Source organism: Amblyraja radiata, chromosome 7 (genome assembly GCF_010909765.2).
Source record: "Amblyraja radiata isolate CabotCenter1 chromosome 7, sAmbRad1.1.pri, whole genome shotgun sequence".
Classification (NCBI taxonomy): Eukaryota; Metazoa; Chordata; class Chondrichthyes; order Rajiformes; family Rajidae; genus Amblyraja; species Amblyraja radiata.
The window spans coordinates 84,236,167-84,259,158 of NC_045962.1; the positions used below are offsets into that span (position 1 = coordinate 84,236,167).

General features: G+C 49.6%; 1 protein-coding gene across 3 annotated transcripts in view; it reads left to right on the top strand.

Annotated features, from left to right (window-relative positions):
• Window positions 1-332: 332 nt before the first annotated feature.
• Window positions 333-22,992, top strand: part of nhej1 (non-homologous end joining factor 1) — a 43,499-nt gene continuing 20,839 nt past the window's right edge. The window contains exons 1-3 of one of the 3 annotated variants that reach the window (XM_033024879.1): window positions 333-418; window positions 9,608-9,815; window positions 10,209-10,421. In XM_033024879.1, the coding sequence (XP_032880770.1) occupies window positions 9,630-9,815; window positions 10,209-10,421 (399 nt within the window). In that variant the 5' untranslated portion in view covers window positions 333-418; window positions 9,608-9,629. Of the gene's footprint in view, window positions 457-9,607; window positions 9,816-10,208; window positions 10,422-22,992 lie in introns of all 3 variants that reach the window. The other 2 variants (XM_033024882.1, XM_033024880.1) reach the window with 2 other exon arrangements.

Sequence of the window (22,992 nt, forward strand, 5' to 3'; positions counted from 1 at the left end):
ATGCGATTCCACGCATCACCATGCGCAACGCGTGCGTCACCCACACGCACCCCACGCCTCACGATGCATCAACCTATTTTACATATGACACGTAAGTGAGGCGCAAATGACGGCCCAAGTGGGACAGGCCCTTTATCGTCCTCGGGTAGAGGCAACCTCGGAGCACGTGACAATAAACTAAACTCCATGGACAAGTAGATGTTTGTTCTCTTGGTTTGAAATGCAGTTGGATTCATGGGAAATGAGAGGAAACAAAATCACCATTTGATTGTCAAGAAGAATTTGTTTTGTGGAAGGTTGTGGGGGGGGGGGGGAAGTAATTCTGTGTGGCAGAGTCAGCGCTCAGGGCGGAACGTTTGTGAGGAGCTCTGTGTTGTGTGCAGGGAGGTTGCGGACGGCCCGGCTGCAGCACCAGGAAGTAAGTAAGTAAGTCACACAGAGAGGGAGAGAGGGAAGGTTTGTTTATTTATTTATAAAACAAGATATTTTCAGACAATTTCAACCACTAAATCTTTAAATGTAACTTCACTACTGGGGCCCTGTTGGGTTTGCCGGCCCCACACTTGCCTTCAATGCCAGCAAAACCTCTTTATCTCATATTTCATCATTTCTTATATTATCTTGCTTTAGAAAAGATTTAAAACTCCTAGAATAGTTGTAACCGTGTTTATGTGATGATATGCAATGTGTAACCAAACTGAACTGAGCTTAGACAATGTACAATTAGTGCTTTGGGTTTTTTAAAAACTTATTATTTCTGGTCTGCCATTCTTGTTTTAAACAACCTTGTTTGACGATTGAGATTCAGATTCAGATTCAACTTTATTGTCATTGTGCAGTGTACAGTACAGAGACAACGAAATGCAGTTAGCATCTCCCTAGAAAAGCGACATAAATATGAGCAATAAATAAATATATTTACGTGCATACAGTCATAGTATTTTTTTCCTGGAGGAAGGAGTGTCTGGGGGGGGGGGGGGGGGGGGGGGGGGGGGGGGGGGGGTGACCACCAAGGTGCAGAGTTAAGTAGTGTAACAGCCGCAGGGAAGAAGCTGTTCCTGGACCTGCTGGTCCGGCAACGGAGAGACCTGTAGCGCCTCCCGGATGGGAGGAGGGTAAACCGTCCATGGTTGGGGTGAGAGCAGTCCTTGACGATGCTGAGCGCCCTCCGCAGACATCGCTTGCTTTGGACAGACTCAATGGAGGGGAGTGAGGAACCGGTGATGCGTTGGGCAGTTTTCACCACCCTCTGCAGTGCTTTCCGGTCGGAGACAGAGCAGTTGCCATACCATACTGTGATGCAGTTGGTAAGGATGCTCTCGATGGTGCAGCGGTAGAAGTTCACCAGAATCTGAGGAAACAGGTGGACCTTCTTCAGTCTCCTCAGGAAGTAGAGACGCTGGTGAGCCTTCTTGGCCAGTGTTGAGGTATTGTGGGTCCAAGAGAGGTCATCGGAGATGTTGAGGGGAGAATAAGAGGAAGAATTTTAACTTTTCAGTCCCCCCCCCCCCCTTCACCAGCTAATAATTATCTTAGGGAGATGTAGAGACAAGGAACAACAGATGATGGTTCTAAACACTTGCCGGCAAATGTAATGGCTATGTTAATATTCTCTATACATTACAGGCATTTGAGACTTTTGAGAATCTGGACTGTGTTATCAAATTAACCAATTCAAAATGATCAAAGAGAACCAATTCAGAATGATGAAAAAGGGCGGCAGTGTGGTGCAGCTGGTAGTGCTGCTGCCTCATAGCGCCAGAGATCCGGGCTCAATCCTGATCTCAATATCTGTCTGTGCAGTTTGATGTTCTCCCTGTGACGGATGCATTTATTCCAGTTTCCTCCCACATCCAGAAGACGTGTGAGTCTGGAGGTTAATTAGCCTCTGTAATATTGTCCATAGTGTGTAGGGAGTGGATGCAAAAGTGGGATAACATAGAACTAGAAATGGAGTAACTCAGCGGGTCAGGCAGCATCTCTGGTGAACATGGATAGGTGACGTTTCACAGAGTGCCGGAGTAACTCAGCGGGTCAGGCAGCATCTCTGGAGAACATGGATAGGTGACGTTTCACAGAGTGCCGGAGTAACTCAGCGGGTCAGGCAGCATCTGTGGAGACTCACAGCATCAAAGACCCGGGGTTGATCCTGACTACGGGTGCTGTCTGTACGGAGTTTTTTACGTCCTCCCCGTGACCTGCGTGGGTTTTCTCCGGGCGCTCCTGTTTCCTCCCGCACTCCAAAGACGCACAGGATTGTAGGTTAATTGGCTTCTATAAAATTGTGAATTGTCCCCAGTGTTTGCGTGCGACAAGTGTTAGTTAGTTCAAAGATAGACACAAAATGCTGGAGTAACTGAGTGGGGCAGGCAGCATCTCTGGAGAAAAGGAAGGAATGGGTGACGTTTCGGGTCGAGACCCTTCTCCAGACTGATGTTAGTTTAGTTTAGTTTAGAGATTCAGCGCGGAAACAGGCCATTCGGCCCAACGAGTCCGTGCTGACCAGCGAACCCCTCACATTAACACAAGCCTACGCACAATAGGGACAATTTACACTTATACCAGGAATACAAACCAAAGCCAATTAACCGACAAACCCGTACGTCTTTGAGGTGTGGGTGGAAACCAAAGATCTCAGCAGAAACCCGCATGGTCACGGGGATAACGTACAAACTCTTGACAACCAAGCGCCCGTAGTCGTGATTGAACCCGGGTCACTGGCGCTGCAAGCGCTGTAAGGCAGCAACTCTACCGCTGCACCACCGTGCCGTTAGCGTATGTGGATCGCTGGTAGGCACGGACTCGTCGGGCCGAAGGGCCTGTTTCCGTGCTGTATCTCTACGCTAAACTAAAGACGAATGGGCCACAGGCATGAGAGGAGAGAAGGTTTCTCTTCAGACACTAACGCGTTGAGGGATACATGTCCAATGCATTGCTTTTTTTAAAATTTATTTATTTTTAAAATGTATTAGAAGTTAATACAATACAAAACAATACAGTGGGACCTAATTTTAGGTGCCAACTATTTCATAACGTAATACATTCTATGCACAACCTCTAGTTTTATGTTTTTGAAAAGGAAGTAAGAAAGACAGGAAAAAAAAAAAATAGAGAGAAGAAAAAGAGGAAAAATAGATGGTAGAAAATAGAAAAACGTGAAGTGTGTATATAAGAAAGGAAAAAGTAGAAATAGGAGAGAAAGACCCTTAAAAATGAAATTTGCATTGCTGAGGGAGTGCTAAGCAGTTATCTCTCATTTAAGATGTTAACCTGAGATGCTATTTGCTCTCTCTGGTGAACTTGACTTGACTATTTATGTATGTTGTAACTGCCCTGCTTGAGCAGCATGCAAAACAAAATCTTTCACTGTGGAAAGGAGGAACTGCATATGCTGATTTACAAGAGAATACACAGAGTGCTGGAGTAACTAAGCAGGCCAGGCAGCATCTCCCCTCTTCCATCAGGCAAGAGGGGCAGGACCTTTCTTCAGAGCTGTGCTGTGTGATGTGTAGTTATCTGTATCTATCTCCAGCTCTGGCCTTCGAATGGAGGGAAGGACTTTGATGAAACAGCAAAATGAGGAAGGTCAGCAGAGAGTTGTGGATGCAGCCCGGATTGTCACATGAGCCAACCTCCCTTCCATTGGCTCCATGTACACCTCACGCTGCCTCGGCAAGGCCAGCAGCATCATCAAGGACCAGTTTCACCCCGGCCACTCCCTCTTCTCCAATTCTCACACAGAGAGTTGTGAGTCTGCGGAATTCTCTGCCTCAGAGGGGGATGTGGGGGAGAAAGGGGGTGGGTTTACGAAAGGGGCTAGGAAGAGGTTACCAAAAATTAGAGAATTCAGAGTTCTAAAATTAGAGAATTAAATAGCTAGAGAGGGCTCTTAAAGATGGCGGAGTCAGGGGATATGGGGAGTAGGCAGGAACGGGGTACTGATTGTGGATGATCAGCCATGATCACATTGGATGGTGGTGCTGGCTCGAAGGACCGAATGGCCTGCTCCTGCACCTATTGTCTATTGTCTATAATTCGGCAAAAGGAATAGCATGAAAACGAACACCATATAACCATATAACCATATAACAATTACAGCACGGAAACAGGCCATCTCGACCCTTCTAGTCCGTGCCGAACACATAATCTCCCCTAGTCCCAGATTCAGGGACAGTTTCTTCTCCGCTGTTATCAGACAACTGAACCACCCTGTCACCAACTCGTGAGTGGTCCTGAGCTACCATCTACCTCATTGGGGACCCAGGCATTATCTTTAATCAGACTATAACTGGACTTTATCCTGCGCTAAAAGTTATTCCCTTTATCCTGTATCTGTGGACAGTTCGATTGTAATCATATTTCGTCTTTCCGCTGACTGGTTAGCACACAACAAAAGCTTTCCGCTATACCCGTGATAATAAGCTAAACGAAACTCAAGATTGAATGAATGAATGAATAAGTTTATTGGCCAAGTATTCACATACAAGGAATTTGCCTTGGTGCTCCGCCCGCAAGTGACAACATGACATACAGTGACAGTCAGGAATGACACATAAAACATTAAACATTATTAATAAAACATTATTGATTAAACATGTGAATTGAATAAAATACCAGAGCAAAGGGAGGCTACAGATTTTTGGCTGTTGAGTAGAGCAACTACTTGTGGATAAAAACTGTTTTTATGCCTGGCTGTGGCAGCTTTGACAGTCCGGAGTCGCCTTCCAGAGGGAAGTGATTCAAAGAGTTTGTGGCCAGGATCAGAGATGATCTTGCCCGCTCGCTTCCTGGCCCTTTGCAGCGTACAGTTCATCAATGGAGGGAAGGTTGCAGCCAATAACTTCTCTGCTGATCGGACGATTCGCTGCAGCCTCCAGGTGTCGTGCTTGGTGGCTGAGCCAAACCAGACCATGATGGAGAAGGTGAGGACAGACTCTACGATGGCCGTGTACAATCGGGCCATCATTGCCTGTGGCAGATTGTGCTTCCTCAGCTGCTGCAGGAAGTACATCCTCTGTTGTGCCCTTTTGACTGTGGAGTCGATGGTAGCCCCCCACGTAAGGTCCTTGGAGATGATGATTCCCAGGAACTTAAAAGACTCCACAGATGTGACTGTGGTGTTGTTGATGGTGAGTGGGGTGAGGGGAGGGGAAGCTCTCCTAAAGTCTGCAATCAAATTCCACTGTCTTAAGAGCATTGAGCTCCAGGTTGTTGCTACGGCACCAGGATGCCAGCTGTGACACTTCCTGTCCGTAGGCAGATTCCTCCCCATCCTGGATCAGTCCAAACAGGGTTGTCAAGTCAAGTCAAGTCAATTTTATTTCTATAGCACATTTAAAAACAACTCTGGTTGACCAAAGTGCTTTACATCAGTGCAGGTACTAACATGCTACATACAGTGGTACATAGATCTAACAATACATACATAAATACATACATACAGCGCTCCCTCAGAGATCCTCAGGAAACACTTGTGAGTAGAAATAGGTTTTAAGTCTAGACTTAAAAGTCTTGACTTAAAAGAGTTGATGGAGGGGGCAGTTCTGATGGGAAGAGGGATGCTGTTCCACAGTCTAGGAGCTGTAACCGCAAAGGCGCGGTCGCCCCTGAGCTTATGCCTAGACCGCGGGATATTCAGCAGCCCCAAGTCGGCCGATCTGAGGGTGAAACTGGTCCTTTGTAAACATAAAGGAGGAGCTTGAAATTGATTCAGAACCGCACTGGGAGCCAGTGGAGAGAGGCCAGGATTGGGACGATGTGGTCCCTTTTTCGGGTGCCCGTCAGGAGTCTCTGCGGCGTTTTGGACCAGTTGCAGTCGGGACAGGGAAGATTGGCTGATGCCGGTGTAAAGGGAGTTGCAGTAATCGAGGCGGGAGGAGATAAATGAGTGGATGATCTTTTCAAGGTCGTGGAATTGGAGGATTGCGTGATCCGCAAACTTGAGCAGCTTGACAGAGGAGTCAGTGGAGGCGCAGTCACTGGTGTAGAGAGAGTAGAGGAGAGGGGAGAGTACGCAGCCTATGCTGAGGGTTTGCGGGAGCAAGATGTGCTTTCCCAGCCCCACTTGCTGCTTCCTGTCTGTCGGGATGCTGGTGATCCACCGACAGAGGGGTTCAGGCACAGTCTGAAGAAGGGTCTCGACCTGAAACGTCACCCGTTCCTTCTCTCTGCCTGCCCCGCTGAGTTACTCCAGCTCTTTTAGTGTCTAAACTAAATATAGCATCTTTGGAGAGCATGGATAGGTGATGTTTTGGATCAGGGCTCCACATCAGACTCTGCTAGAATTATCAAGCTAAACCTACATTTAAAAGATCTCACAGATATATTTAGCAGAGTTATCGGGGTATTGTCGCAAACTGATTGTCTTGTTGCAACCACGATAGAAACTTAGAATATAGATTCTATCTGTTATTTGCACTTTATCAGTTTATTTATTTTATCTGTTATTTGCACTTTTGCACTTTTTGCACTTTATCAGTTTATTTATTCATGTGTGTATATATATGTATTATGGTATATGGACACACTGATCTGTTTTGTAGTCAATGCCTACTATGTTCTGTGTGCTGAAGCAAAGCAAGAATTTCATTGTCCTATACAGGGACACATGACAATAAACTCACTTGAACTAGACACAGGAGTAGGCCATTCAGCCCTTCAAGCCAGCACCGCCATTCAATATGATCATGGCTGATCATCCAAAATCAGTACACCGTTCCCGCTTTTTTTCCCCCATATCCCCTGATTCCGTTAGCCCTAAGAGCTCTACATAACTCTCTCTTGAAACCATCCAGTGAATTGGCCTCCACTGCCTTCGGAGGCAGAGAACCACAGATTCACAACCCTCTGGGTGAAAACGTTTTTCCTCATCTGTCCGAAATGGCCGACCCCTTACTCTTAAACTGGGACCCCTGGTTCTGGACTCCCCTCCCCCCCAACATGGGGAACATTTTTCCTGGAAGGATGAAGTTCTTCTTGCATAGAAACATAGAAAACAGGTGCAGGAGGAGGCCATTCGGCCCTTCGAGCCAGCACCGCCATTCATTGTGATCAGGGCTTATCGTCCCCAATCAATAACCCGTGCCTGCCTTCTCCCCATATCCCTTGATTCCACTAGCCCCTAGAGCTCTATCTAACTCTCTCTTAAATCCATCCAGTGATTTGGCCTCCACTGCCCTCTGTGGCAGGGAATTCCACAAATTCACAACTCTCTGGGTGAAAAGGTTTTTTCTCACCTCAGTCTTAAATGGCCTCCCCTTTATTCTAAGACTGTGCGGCCCCTGGTTCTGGACTCGCCCAATATTGGGAACATTTTTCCTGCATCCAGCTTGTTCAGTCCTTTTATAATTTTATATGTTTCTATAAGATCCCCCTCATCCTTCTAAACTCCAGTGAAGATGCAGCAGAGACGACACTTCAGAACCCAGCGGCTCAGGCGGCATCTCTGGAGGACTGCATTGGCAGCAAAGACTATATACACTTCATCCGTGGATGTAAATGAAGATCAAACAACGGAAAAAAGTCAAAACAGATGCCGGAAATGCAAAAAAATGAAATCTGAAAACATCTGAGAGGACCTGTAGTTCGGCGAGACCTAGCCCGAATGGCTCTGTGGTCAGCTGGGATCTCCGCGCCAAGACTCGGGAGGGAGCCGGAGACGTCGGACTTGAGGAGCAAGGGCCGGTGGGAAGGTGAACCGGGGTACAGCCTCTGGCTGCGGGCTTCAAGGTCGCCTGCATGGGGGCGCTCCAAGGACAAAGGCCATTTATTGTCACCTACACCAATTGGTGGAATGAAATTTGAATTGCCATTCCAGCACACAAATAAGATAAACACAACACTTTAGAATTTAACATAAAACATAAAAAACATCCCCCCCCCCCCCACAGCGGAGTCAATGTTTCCCACTGTGAGGGAAGGCACCAAAGTCCTCTTCCTCTGTTCACCCGTGGTCGGGGCGTATTTGAGGCCTCCGCAGTCGCCGCAACGGGGCCCCGATGTTTCAGGCCCTCGAACGGAAGAACACTCTCAGCGGCCCGGAGCCTCCGAATCGGCCGCTTCCTACCGGAGAACGCGGCTTCCGAAGTCCACAGGCCGAGCTGGGCGGGGATTCAACGCTGGCAACCTCGGCGAGAGATCCCAGGGCTCAGCGATGTTAAAGTCAGCGCCGCCCGCGGCTGGAAAGTCGGCGCCGCCAGCGGCTGGAAAGTCGGCGCCGCCAGCGGCTGGTAGCTCCGCAGACCGCAGCTCCACGCTGTACAAAGTCGGCAGTCCCAGCACTCGGGAGCTCCCACACAGTGACCCCTGTAAGGCAATACTTGCTCTGCGATGGAATCCAGTGCTGCCCCGCTGCTGAAGCTGAGGCTCTGGCCAGACTAATATTAGACTGTTTGTCTGAAGAAGGGTCTCGACCCGAAACGTCACCTATTCCTTCACTCCATAGATGCTGCCTGCCTCACCCCGCTGAGTTTCTCCAGCAGTTTTGTCTACCTTCGATTTTTCCAGCATCTGCAGTTCTTTCTTTAACATTGACTATTGCGTTGCAGTTTTCTGTAGTTGTCTGTGAAGCGCATTGGGCTGTGCTGGAACCACAAATTGAGCACTAGAAATAAGTGAGTTCGGTATTCCGAAAAACGCAAGGAATCATGGGATTGGTCAAAGGTCACAAGCGATAAAAACTCTCGGCAGCCATGCCTCGGCGTCGACACAGACCTGCGCCTCATCCGCAGCCTGGACCGAACCTGGGTCTCCGGCGCCGCAATCGCAGCCGAACCGCCACTGGACCATCCCCGTCCCCTCCCGAGTGCCCCATTCGTCCGGGGGGGGGGGGGGGGGGGGGGGGCGGCCAGAGACGTCAGGAGTCAGACAGGCCCTACAGCCAACAGCCAGCGAGGAGAAGCAGCGCTAAATCCAGCTCAACTCTGCCTGTCTCGCCGGGTCAACCCACCATCCCCGCAACCCGGGATCGATCCTGGCTGCGGATCAGGCGCTGGTCTGAGTCCATGCCGCGGCCGAGAGTGATTTTCGCTCGTGACCTATGACCTGGGCGCGCGCAGTCGGAATACCGAACTCGCTTATAGAATTAGCTATAAAAGTATGGACAGGATGGCGCAGTGGTGCAGTGGTAGAGCTGCTGCCTCACAGCACGAAGGACCTGGCTTTGATCCTGACCTCGGGTGCTATCTGTGAGGAGTTCACAGGCCATAGGAGCAGAATTAGGCCATTCGGCCCATCAAGTCGACTCTACCATTCAACCATTCCCTCTCAACCCCATTCTCCTGCCTTCTCCCCATAAACCTTGACACTCTTACCAATCAAGTATCTGGCTATCTCCTCCGAATTTCTTGGCCCGCTGAGTTTGCACACTCTTCCCGTGACCGCGTGGGTTTCCTCCGGGTGCTCCGGTTTCCTCCCACATCCCGAAGACGTGCGGGTTTGGAGGTTAATTGCCTCTCGTGTGGTCGGGAGTGGATGGGAAAGTGGGATAACATAGAACTAGCATGAACGGGTGGCGGATGGTCGGTGCGGCCTCGGTGGGCCGAAGGGTCAATGTCCACGCCGTATCTCTGAGCTAAGCTGAGCTAAGCGATGCATGTCTTTCCCCCAGGAACCACAGAGGGGACGGTTCGATGGCAGAGTTGGAGAGGTTGGCGGATGAACTTCTGGCAAAGCCCTGGAGCCCCGTGCACATCGAGGACTCTCCCTTCCTGCTGAAGGCCTCGTTCAGCCAAGCCGCCTACAGGCTGATGCTCTCCGATCTCAGCAGCGTCTGGTGGGAGGAGGTCGACTCGGACAGTCTCAAGCAGAGGGCACAGGTAGGTCCTGCGAGTCGAGAACATGGGATGGCCATAAGCCACTTGCACCCAAAATAGACACAGCACGCCGGAGTAGGGCCTGTACATCCGGCCGTCCATAGCGGCGACTACAGAGGGGTCATGGCCCCGACCACGGGTGAACAAAGGAGGAGGACTGGCTGAACTTTGTTGCCTTCCACCACAGTGAAGAATGCTGTGGTGAATGTTTGTGTTAATTGAATGGCGGAGTAGCCTTGATGGGCTGAATGGTCTAATTCTGCGTGTGCAGGCCCAGTGGCTTCGACCACCCAATAACGCTCGCAAGTCCATCAATCCCTCTCACCTTGAGGCTCTGGACTCTAGCTTTGACGTTTGAGGAAGAGACTTTGACTATTTATCGCTCTGTCTCTGCAGGAATTGAACAAGCGTCTCAAGGCGCCGGCGTCTGCGTTCTGCCGCCACCTCTCTGGGCTGCTGGAACCTCTGCTGAGAAACGGGGGCCGCAGATTACTCCCCGGCTTCACGTGCCAGCGAGCCGGCAGCGGGCTCACGGTCAGCTTGAGGAGCGAACTGGCTGAAGTCCCCTTCTATTGGGCTTTCCGCTGTGTCGAAGCCCCCCTCAGCATGGTAAGTACCTCACAAAACGTGCAGGAAGGAACTGTGGAAAATGCTGGTTTAAATCAAAGGTAGACACAATAGACAATAGGTGCAGGAGTAGGCCATTCGGCCCTTCGAGCCAGCAACTATCCAGGTCAAGTCAATGGGTATTATATCCTCGTAAATCTTTTCTGAACCCTTTCGAGCCAGCACCGCCATTCAATGTGATCATGGCTGATCATCCACAATCAGTACCCCGTTCCTGCCTTCTCCCCATATCCCCTGACTCCGCTATCTTTAAGAGCCCTATCTAGCTCTCTCTTGAAAGTATCCAGAGAACCGGCCTCCACCACCCTCTGAGGCAGAGAATTCCACAGACTCACAACTCTCTGTGAGAAAAAATGTTTCCTCGTCTCCGTTGTTAATGGCTTACCCCTTATTCTTAAACCGTGGCCCCTGGTTCTGGACTCCCCCAACATCGGGAACATGTTTCCTGCCTCTAGCGTGTCCAAACAAAAAGCCGGGGTAACTCAGCGGGCCAGGCAGCATCTGTGGAGAAAAGGAATAGGTGACGTTTCTGGACGAGACCCTTCTCTCTCTCTCTCGCCCAGCTTTCTTCCATCCCCTCTTCCCCCCTCCCCCCCCCCCCTTCCTCCTCCCCCCCTCTTTCCCCTCTTCTCCCCTCCCCCACAATCAGTCTGAAGAATGGGTCCCGACCAGAATCGTCACCTATCCATGTTCTCCAGAGATGCCCCTGTGTGAGAAGCACGGCAGGAGTTCAAGCTGCTGAGCCACACATTGCCACTAGGGGGTAGAACAACCCCACTTTAGTCAGTGACAACGTTTGAGACCAAGATGAACTGGTTCTCTCAATCTATCTATTTGTTCCAAACACAGACACAAAGTCCTAGCCCTCCCCCCCTCCCCTCCCCTCCCCTCCCCTCCACTGTGCCATATCCGCCCCTCTCCCTCCCCGTTCAATTACATTCCTTCCTCTAGCTTCACAATTTGCAACGTTCAAATCCTTTTATCTCACGGCTTCTGTCCTTTCATCCCTGGCCTTTGTCCAACCATCAGCCTATCAAAAGCCCTCCCAGCGTTGTCCCGCCCATCCTCTCTTCCCGCTCTCTTCATTTAGTTTATCACGTACCATGGTTCCCGGTGTGGGGGGAGTCCAGAACCAGGGGCCACAGTTCAAGAATAAGGGGTCGACCATTTAGAACGGAGATGATGGAAACACTTTTTCTCACCGAGAGTGGTGAGTCTGTGGAATTCTCTGCCTCAGAAGGCGGTGGAGGCCTGTTCCCTGGATACTTTCAAGAGAGAGCTAGATAGGGCTCTTAAAGATAGTGGAGTCAGTGGATATGGGGAGAAGGCAGGAACGGGGTACTGATTGAGGATGATCAACCATGATCACATTGAATGGCGGTGCTGGCTCGAAGGGCCGAATGGCCTACTCGTGCACCTATTGTACAGTGAAAACCTTCTTTGTTGCGTGCTATCCGGTCAGCAAAAAGACTGTACATGATTACAATCGAATTGTTCATAGTGCACAGATACAGGGAATAACATGTAGTGTAAGATAAAGTCCTGTGAGTCCCCCCCCCCCCCCCCCATCATAATCAGTCTGAAGACCTGAAATGTTACCTATTATCCATGTTCTTCAGAGATGCTGCCTGACCCGCTGAGTTACTCCAGCACTTTTGGTCTTTTGTCCGTAAACCAGCAACTACAATTCCAATGGACAACAGGTGCAGGAGGAGGCCATTCGGCCCTTCGAGCCAGTACTGCCGTTCAATGTGATCATGGCTGATCTTCTGGCATCTACTGTCCATTCCCATTCACAATGAATCTGTCCTTAGCATGATGTCCTTTGGCATTTGGGATGCTTTAGTGGGGGGGGGGGGGGGGGGGTGGGGGGGGGGGGGGGGGGAGGGAGAGGCATGGAGAGGGGCTGTGGGATGAAGACTCAAGAGACTGCAGATGCCGGAATCTTGGGCAAAACACAAACTGCTGGAGTCAGCGGGTCAGGCGGCATCTATGGAGCAGTGGACAGAATGGTCAGATGACATTTCGAGCCAGGTTCCTTCTTCAGATGATGCTCTACCTTTTAAAAACAAAATCAAAATAAACTTCATTCAGAATTTTAAAAAGATGCACAAAATACAATCGAGCTGTGCAAAATTCCCGTGATGTTCTCGGAGGTTATATACAAATTTATTTCCGTGGTATCGTAGTGTTCCTAAAGGTAGACAAAAATGCCGGAGAAACTCAGCGGGCCAGGCAGCATCTATGGAGCGAAGGGATAGGCGATGTTAATAGGTGACTTCTCTAATTTCAGGTAGTCCTTGCTTTCTCCCTCCACCCCCTCCTCCTTCCCAGCACTCCCACAGCCTACTGTCTCTGCCTCTTCCTTTCTTTTTCCCGCCGACCCCCCCCCCCCGACATCAGTCTGAAGAAGGGCCTCGACCCGACACGTCGCATATTTCCTTCGCTCCATAGATGCTGCCTCACCCGCTGAGTTTCTCCCGCATTTTTGTCTACCTTCGATTTTTCCAGCATCTGCAGTTCTTTCTTCAACATAGTGTTCCTAAATGTCATTACACCCGGCACTCATGGCCCCCTGGGGTGATCCCAGGAATGAGTGGGTTAACATACGATGAGCGTTTGTCGGCACTGGGCCTGTACTCGCTGGAGTTTAGAAGAATGAGGGGGGGGGGGGGGGACACCTAATTGAAACGTACACAAAAGTGAAAGGCCTGGATTAGAGTGGATGTGGAGAGGATGATTCCACTAGTGGGAGAGTCCAGGACGAGAGGCCATCGCCTCAGAATTTAGAAAGGAGATGAGGAGAAGGATTTTTTCTTAATCAGAGGGTGGTGAATCTGTGGAATAAATTGCTACAGAAGGCTGTGGAGGCCAAGTCAGTGGAGGCCAAGTCAGTGGCAGCGATTCATAGATTCTTGATTAGTACGGGTGTCATCAAGGAACATCAAAGTGGAGAATGACTGAAGTGCCTTCCCTCACAGTGGGAAACTTGGATACCGCTGTGGGGATATTTATGTTCAAGACTATCATGTTCTGTGTTATTTTATTCGTATGGCTGTACGGATGACCACAAATTTCACTGTACCAATTGGTGCATGTGACAATAAATGTCTCTTGTCTTGCCTCTTGTCAGGAGTTATTGGGTTGAAGGCAGGAGAATGGGATTAGGATATAGATCAGCCACGATTGAATGGCGGAGTAGACTTGATTGTCCGAATGGACCAATTCTCCTCTTGTTACGTATAAACTTATGAACTCAAGAGGTTGACGAAGGCAGAGCTGTGGAGGTACATATGGATTTAAGAAATTGGTCGGTGTGGGCAAACTGGGCCGAAGAGCCTGTTTCCACACTCATGACTCTGAAGACTGTGCAGTGGTGGCGATATACAGAATCTGGCTATCGTTCTCTGGGTCACAAGGTATATTAGGGGTTAAGGGGTTGGACAGGCTTGATGCAGGAAGATTGTTCCCGATGTTGGGGAAGTCCAGAACAAGGGGTCACAGTTTAAGGAAGAGGGGTGGAAATCTTTTAGGACCGAGATGAGAAAAACATTTTTCACACAGAGAGTGGTGAATCTCTGGAATTCTCTGCCACAGAAGGTAGTTGAGGCCAGTTCATTGGCTATATTTAAGAGGGAGTTAGATGTGGCCCTTGTGGCTAAAGGGATCAGGGGGTATGGAGAGAAGGCAGGTACAGGATACTGAGATGATCAGCCATGATCATATTGAATGGCGGTGCAGGCTCGAAGGGCCGAATGGCCTACTCCTGCACCTATTTTCTATGTTTCTATGTTTTTATGTTTCTATTAGGAAAATATCCACTGACGTGGCCGCCACAGCCTACTGTGGCAAAGAATTCCACAGATTCACCACCCTCTGACGAAATAAATTTCTCCTCATCACTTTCCTAAAGGAGCGTCCTTTAATTCTGAGGCTGTGCCCTCTGGTCCTAGACTCTCCCACCAGTGAAAACATCCTCTTCACATCCACTCTATCACTGTTCTGCTTCTTGCTGCAGGCCTCGTTGGTCTCTGTTCTCGCTCTAGGCCACTTTGGGGAAAATCGCCTGGCTTCCGACACGTTTGGCATCTCCCTATCCCGGGGAGATAAATAGCTGCCTTCCACCGTCAGTCTCTTTTTTTAATTATGTGGCTATGATTATTTTTTTCCCCTCAGAAATGTCGATTTCTGTCATTTTTCGCAAACCCAGGGTCGAGATTTAATTAAACCCAGGCGCCAGTCAGTTTAAAAGTACCTTATTTTTCAAGAAGTAAGCATTTCCTTGCAGTCATCGGTGGCGCAGCGGTTGAGTTGCTGCCTCACAGCGCCAGAGACCCGGGTTCGATCTTGACTGCGGGCGCTGTCTGGATGGAGTTTGTACGTTCTCCCCGTGACCTGCGTGGGTTTTCTCCAAGTTCGGCAGTTTCTTCCCACGCTCCAAAAATGTATAGGTTTGTTGGTTCATTGGCTTAGGTAAAAATAGTAAATTGTCACTAGTGTGTAGGATAGTTTAGTACGTGGGAATCGCTAGTCGTATTTGATTAGTCAGAGGTTCAATTAATCTGTGGAGTTCATTGCCACAGACGGCAGTGGAGGCCAAGTCATTGAGTATTTTAAGGTGGAAATTGATAGGTTCTTACATAGAAACATAGAAACATAGAAACTAGGTGCAGGAGTAGGCCATTCGGCCCTTCGAGCCTGCACCGCCATTCGATATGATCCAGGCTGATCATCCAACTCAGTATCCCATCCCTGCCTTCACTCCATACCCCCTGATCCCTTTAGCCACAAGGGCCACATCTAACTCCCTCTTAAATATAGCCAATGAACTGGCCTCAACTATCTTCTGTGGCAGAGAATTCCACAGATTCACCACTCTCTGTGTGTGAAAATTTTTTTTCTCATCTCGGTCCTAAAATAATTCCCTCTTATCCTTAAACTGTGACCCCTTAGTCCTGGACTTCCCCAACATCTAGCTTGTCCAACCCCTTAAAAATGTTGTACGTTTCTATAAGATCCCCCTCAATCTTCTAAATTCCAGCGTGTACAAGCCGAGTCTATCCAATCTTTCTTCATATGAAAGTCCTGCCAACCCAGGAATCAGTCTGGTGAACCTTGATGAGTAAGAATGTCAAAGGTTACGAGGTGAAGAGTATTGAGAGGGCATGACTGAATGGCGGAGTAGACCTCATAGGTTACAGGAGCAGAACTAGGCCATTCAGCCCTAAAGGTCTGCTCTGCCATTCAATCATGGCTGATCTATCTGTCCCTCTCAACCCCATTCTCCTGCCATCTCCCCATAACCCCTGACACCCGTACTAATCAAGAACCTGTCAACTTGATGGACCGAGTGGCCTAATTCAGCTCCTATCCCTCATCAACCTATGACCTGATTCCATGCTGTATTTTTCAGTCAAGCAAATACTTAAGAAACAAAATCCAGATTTATTTAGTTGCAATGATTTAATATTCCAGTTGCTGTGGTGACACTCTTTGTTTTAATATTACATCTCTAGTGGTTTCAAACACGTGCCACCAGATCAACGGCACTGCCGTATGGGCCTGTCCCACTTGGCGATTTTTGTAGGCAACTGCCGGCGACTGTCATGGTCGTAGCAGGTCGCCGAAAAACCGGCGACAACCTACGTCATCCTGGCGACTTCCTACGACAGATCCCACGTCAGGAGAAGTCAAGCTACGCTCGTTGGCGTTAAACCCACTGTCGCCAAAAAGAAACCGGCGACCAGAAAGACGCTATGACTTTTTGCGTGAGGAGACTACGCCCGGCGAACATGTGGCGACAAACTAGTCGCCTGTAGTTGTCTAAAAAATCGCCTAAGTGGGACAGGCCCATAACCCCAACACCACTGTAACGCATGGCATTCTTTTATACTTGCTGAATCGTCATTCAGAGTGTCGATCTGATCTCGCAGAAATGCATTCAACATAGAAACATCGAATATAGGAGCAGGAATAGGCCATTCGGCCCTTCGAGCCAGCACCGCCATTCAATATGATCATGGCTGATCATCAACAATCAATGACCCGTTCCTGCTTTCTCCCCATATCCCTTGATTCCTTTAGCCCTAAGAGCTAAATCGAACTCTCTTGAAAACATCCAGTGAATCGGCCTCCACTGCCTTCTGTGGCAGAGAATTCCACAGATTCACAACTCTCTGGGTGAACACTATTACATGCTCTGACTCTAATATTCACTTTATAACAATAAGAGCTTGCTTATATATTGTCCTGGACTCAGTCTTCGGCACAACTCATCCGTGACAAACAATATGCACCATCCACGCTGGTCGCATTTGACTGCATTTGGTCCGTATACCTCTAACCCATTCCTATCCATGTACCTGTCCAGGTGTATTTTAGGGTGGCGTAGAGGCACAGTTGGTAGAGCCACTGGCTCACTGCGCCAGAGACCCGGGTTTGATAAGGTCATAAGGAATAGGAGTAGAATTAGGCCATTCAGCCCATCAAGTCCACTCCGTCATTCAATCGTGGCTGATCGATCTCTCCCTCCTAACCCCATTCTCCTGCCTTCTCCCCTAGCCCCTGACACCCGTACTAATCAAGAATCTATCTATCTCTGGCTTAAAAATATGGTGGTTGCTGGGAAGAAGTTGTTCTTAAACTTGGAGGTCACAGTTTCCTGTTCATAAGATCACTGTAAACGAGCAGAATTAGGCCATTCGGCCCATCAAGTCTACTCCACCATCCAATCATGGCTGATCGATCTCTCCCTCCTAACCCCATTCTCCTGCCTTCTCCCCATAACCCCCTGACACCTGTACCTGATCTTGACCTCGGCTGCTGTCTGTGTGGAGTTTTCACGTTCTCCCCGTGACCTGCCTGGGTTTTCTCCGGGTGCTCCGATTTCCTTCCACCATTCCAAAGACGTGCGGGTTTATAAATGATGTGGCCTCTGGAAATGGCAGGGAGTGGACGAGGAAGTGGGATAACATAGTGAACGGCTGATCGATGGACTGTGTGGTTTCAACGGGTCGAAGTACTCGTCTCCATGTAGTATCCTGGGAACAAAACTAAATGCTATGATCGTACCTGCCTCAACAACCTCCTCTGGCGTTCTAAACAGGATGCCTCAAGGATATCATCGGAAACGAGGCTATATCTTTTTTAGTATTTAGTTTCGGATCTAGAGATACAGGGCAGAGTCAGGCCCTTTGGCCCACTGAGTCTAGTGATGGCCCACTGAGTCTAGTGATGATACCACTGAGTCTAGTGATGATACCACTGAGTCTAGTGATGATACCACTGAGTCTAGTGATGGCCCACTGAGTCTAGTGATGATACCACTGAGTCTAGTGATGGCCCACTGAGTCTAGTGATGATACCACTGAGTCTAGTGATGATACCACTGAGTCTGGTGATGATACCACTGAGTCTAGTGATGATACCACTGAGTCTAGTGATGATACCACTGAGTCTAGTGATGATACCACTGAGTCTTGTGATGGCCCACTGAGTCTAGTGATGATACCACTGAGTCTAGTGATGATACCACTGAATCTAGTGATGATACCACTGAGTCTTGTGATGGCCCACTGAGTCTAGTGATGATACCACTGAGTCTAGTGATGATACCACTGAGTCTAGTGATGATACCACTGAGTCACAGTGATGGCACACTGAGTCTGCGCCAACCAACGATTACCATAGTGCTATCCTGCACACTGGGGACATTTTAGAGAATGCAATTAACCAACAAACCTGCACGTCTTTGGACTGTGGGAGGAGACCAGAGCACCCGGAGAAAACCCACGCGGGTCAGGGGGAGAACGTGCAAACCCCGTACGGACGCCACCCCGTGGTCAGGATGGAACCCGGGTCACTGGCGCCGTGAGGCAGCGACTCTACCGCTGCGCCATCGTGCCGCATCCACACGGACCAAGGTGCTCGATGAAAGAGGGAGGATTTGGGGGAAAGTCTTGAAAGTGGTTTACGGAGGGAATTCCAGACGTCGACCGCTACAGAGACAGTGCCAGTGGCGGAGTGACGGAGGTGGGCGCGCGTGGAGAGGCTCGATTCTTTACCGTCAGTTACCGCGGAGCTGGCCCAGTTTTATATATATATATATTTATTTTTTTAAAACTATCCCCACAGCATAAGGCTGACTACTGTTGGCCGGGGCAAGGAATGGGCAGTCAAAGCAGCCTGCACTCAGCCAAGAGCTCGGGGAGTTTTTCTTTCTGAAAAAGCACACAGGTGGATCAAGCCTTTTCGCGGCAGTCGAAGGAATGTGAAATCCAACTGATTTATTCCAGCAGAAGCGAGCTGACTCAAAAGAGTGGGAGTCCAGACTCGAGTCCGTCTCCTGGTCCTCCGAGACCTCGCTGGCAACTTTGCATTCATTTTTTTCAAATTTCAAAATAGACTTTATTCAGGTAATAAATATATACAATACATGAACCGTGCAAAAAATTCATCCGACATTTTCGGAGGCTATACAAAATTGTTCAATACGGTCTATATTCATTGCTCAAATTTCACAAATCTGTCCCCCACCCTTGCCACTCATGTGGCCAACTGGCATGGAATCCCTTCCTTTCTTTTGAGGGGCGTCTCCACCACACCCTGCCCCCCCCCCCCCCCCCCCCCCCCCATGTCCAGCAGCGGAAGGACCCTAGACTGTGGTGCTCCCCCACCAAGCCTTGGAGCCGAGGCAGACCACTCAGCATGCCTTGTGAAGCAAGACTGAGTAAATAAGCAAATAATACCTGTTTCCCCCAGCAGTGGGGCCCAAAACCCAGGGGGCAGAGGTTTAAGTGATTGGGAGATGGATTAGAGGGGAGCTGAAGGAAAGTTTTTAATCTTGAGTCTGCATGTTAGAGGGTCAGGATGTGAGAGGCAGAAGGCCTCAGGAGGGGAGTTGCTGCCTTACTGCGCTCACTGCGCCAGAGACCCAGGTTCGATCCCGACCACGGGTGCTGTCTGTACGGAGTTTGTACGTTCTCCCCGTGACAGAAGGGGGAGGAGTTGTACAGTTTGATAGCCACAGGGAAGAAGGATCTCCTGTGGCGTTCTGTGCTGCTTCTTGGTGGAACCAGTCTGTTGCTGAAGGTGCTCCTCAGGTTGACCAGTGTGTCACGGAGGGGGTGAGCTGTAACATATTTGTTTTACGAGACAGGGTTGTTAGCCCTGTGCTCAACCTCCAACCTGGAGGACCAGTAGATCGCTCTTCGTCTCGCCTCTACCCTTCGACCTGTCCAGCATGGGAGACCCTAACAGGAGACGAACCTCCCGCTGGCATAGCTCTAGGGGTCACTGAGACACACAAGCTCCCCCGACCACGACAAGGTTGCAATCCAACGGGGAGGGCTGATCGATCTCTCCCTCCTAATCCCATTCTCCTGCCTTCTCCCCAATAACCTCTGACACCTGTACCTGATCTTGACCTCGGCTGCTGTCTGTGTGGAGCTTGCACGTTCTCCCCGTTACCTGCCTGGGCTTGCTCCGGGTGCTACGATTTCCTTCCACATTCCAAAGACGTGCGGGTTTGGAGATGACGTGGCCTCTGGAAATGGCAGGGAGTGGACGAGGAAGTGGGATAGCATAGTGAACGGCTGATCGATGGACTGTGTGGACTCAACGGGTCGAAGTACTCGTTTCCATATAGTATCCCGTAAACCAAACTAAACGCTATGATCGTACCTGCCTCAACAACCTCCTCTGGCGTTCTAAACAGGATGCCTCAAGGATATCATGGGTGCAAAAAGATTGCAAATAATAAGGTCATAAGGGATCGTAGAATTAGGCCATTCGGCCCAACATGTCTACTCCACCATTCAATCATGGCAGATCTATCTCTCCCTCCTAACCCCATTCTCCTGCCTTCACCCCGTAGCCCCTGACACCCGTACAAATCGAGAATCTATCTATCTCTGCCTTAAAAATATCCATTGCCTTGGCCTCCACAGCCTTTTGTGACAAAGAATTCCATAGACAGAGTGGGCCTCTGGGGCAGTTCAGTGCAAGTATCATTGTACATCAGCACTTAGATGCATCTTAGAGAAGGATCTCGGACACAGGACAAGTGTAGAGCAGTATACAGTACACAGAGACAGTATACAGAGTCGCCAGTTTGGCACCATTTCCAAGTCCCAGTTGTTGTAAGTGCCGTAAGGGATCTTGTTCTGACCATGAAGGTCCGTTGTTATGGCGACGTTGCAGGGCCTGCCTGGCCTAGCGTAGCCGTGGTGCCCTCCGTCGTTGTAGGCTGCGTGCGGTCCACACGCCCGGCCCCTTGGAGCGGCGCCCGGTCCAGCCGAACCCCAGGCTGTTGCAGGGCCTCCAGCGGCCCGCTCCCTCCCGCAGCCGGTTCGCTCGCCGCCCCTCCAGGTGGGTTCCCACGGGGCCCTCGATCCGCAACGGGCGAGCCGGATCTTCCGTGCGAGTTCCGGTCCGCCGCGCGGGTTATGAGGTCACAAGATCATAAGTAACAGGAGTAGAATTCTAACGCCACCTGGTTCTCAACATTAGGGCGCGGTCTATTGGGTCCAGGTGATTTAAGGGCCTGTCCCACTTACACGACTTAATTCACGACCTTTTTTACTGGTGGAAATTTTTCATCATGTTGAAAAAACATCCCGACCTACTTGTACCTACGACTAGCATCACGGCCTGCTACGACCTACCTACGACCTCGTCACGACCATGCTGCGAGTATGAGTCAAGGGCAAACTCGGCAGAGGTCGTGAATTAGGTGATGAAGGTGGTACAGGCGCTTTATCCACCTTCGGCTCTTCGGATTCTCCAGACCTTCGGGCGGGCTGGCCATTCCGGGCGGATCCTCAGACTACGGCACGTGGCGCTCCCCACCAGGCTCCCGCCGCGAGATCGTGTCAGCACGTGCCTGACCTGCTGAGTTCCTCCAGCACTTTCTTGTTTTGCTGAAGTTTCCAGAGTCTGCAGTCTCTCGCTTGACCTCTCTCTCTCTCTCTGTTGACGGCAGGGAATTCCCTTCATTGATAAAGGGTCTTTGACCAGAAACATCGACTCTGTTTATCTTTCCGCAAGTGCAGCCAGACCTGCCAAGTATTTCTAGCATTTTCCGTCTTCATTTGAAAATTTCCAGCATCTTCAGATATTTTGTTTTGATTTTCTGCCCCCCCCCCCAGTGAAGAAAGTGAAGAAAGCAAATGGCATGTTCACCTGCACAGCGAGAGGATTTGCGTATCGGAGCAAGGAGATCCTTCAGCCTTCAGCACATGGTTCCCACTGAAGAAGGGTCTCGTCCCGAAACGTAGCGTATTGATATGGATGGAGAACTGGTTGGCAGACAGCAAGCAAAGAGTAGGAATTAACGGGTCCTTTTCGGAATGGCAGGCAGTGACGAGTGGGGGTGCCGCAAGGCTCGGTGCTGGAACCCCAGTTATTTACAATATATACTAACGATTTAGGCAAAGGAATTGCAAGTTTCTCAGATGACGCAAAGCTGGGTGGCAGTGTGAACTGTGAGGACGATGCTATGAGGATGCAGGGTGACTTGGACAGGTTGGGTGAGTGGGCAGATGCATGGCAGGTGCAGTTTAATGTGGATACATGTGAGGTTATCCACTTTGGTGGCACAAACAAGAAGGCAGATTATTATCAGAAAGGTGTCAGATTAGGAAAAGGGGAGGTGCAACGAGACCTGGGTGTGCTTGTACATTAGTCACTGAAAGTAAGCATGCAGGGACAGCAAGCAGTGAAGAAAGCAAATGGCATGCTGGCCTTCATTGCGAGAGGATTTGAGTTTAGGAGCAAGGAGGTCTTACTGCAGTTGTACAGGCCCCTGGTGAGACCACACCTGGAGTATTGTGTGCAATTTTGATCTCCTAGTTTGAGGAAGGACATTCTTGCTACTGAGGGAGTGCATCATAGGTTCACCAGGTTAATTCCTGGGATGGCGGGACTGTCATATTATGAGAGAATGGAGCGACTGGGCTTGTATTCACTGGAATTTAGAAGGATGAGAGGAGATCTTATAGAAACATATAAAATTCTTAAGTGTTTGGACACGCTAGAGGCAGGAAACATGTTCCCGATGTTGGGAGAGTCCAGAACCAGGTCCACAGTTTAAGAATAAGGAGTAAGCCATTTAGAACGGAGACGAGGAAACACTTTTTCCTCACAGAGAGTGGTGAGTCTGTGGAATTCTCTGCCTCAGGGGGCGGTGGAGGCCGGTTCTCCGGATGCTTTCAAGAGAGAGCTAGATAGGGTTCTTAAAAATAGCGGAGTCAGGGGATACGGGGAGAAGGTAGGAACGGGGTACTGATTGTGGATGATCAGCCATGATCACATTGAATGGCGGTGCTGGCTCGAAGGGCTGAATGGCCTCCTCCTGCACCTATTGTCTATTGTCTATTGACCCAAAATGTAGCGTACAACTTTAGCGTATTGACATGGATGTACACTGCACTGCACTGCACTACACTGCACTACACTGCACTACACTACACTACACTACACTACACTACACTACACTACACTACACCACACTACACCGCACTACACTGCACTACACTGCACTACACTACACCCC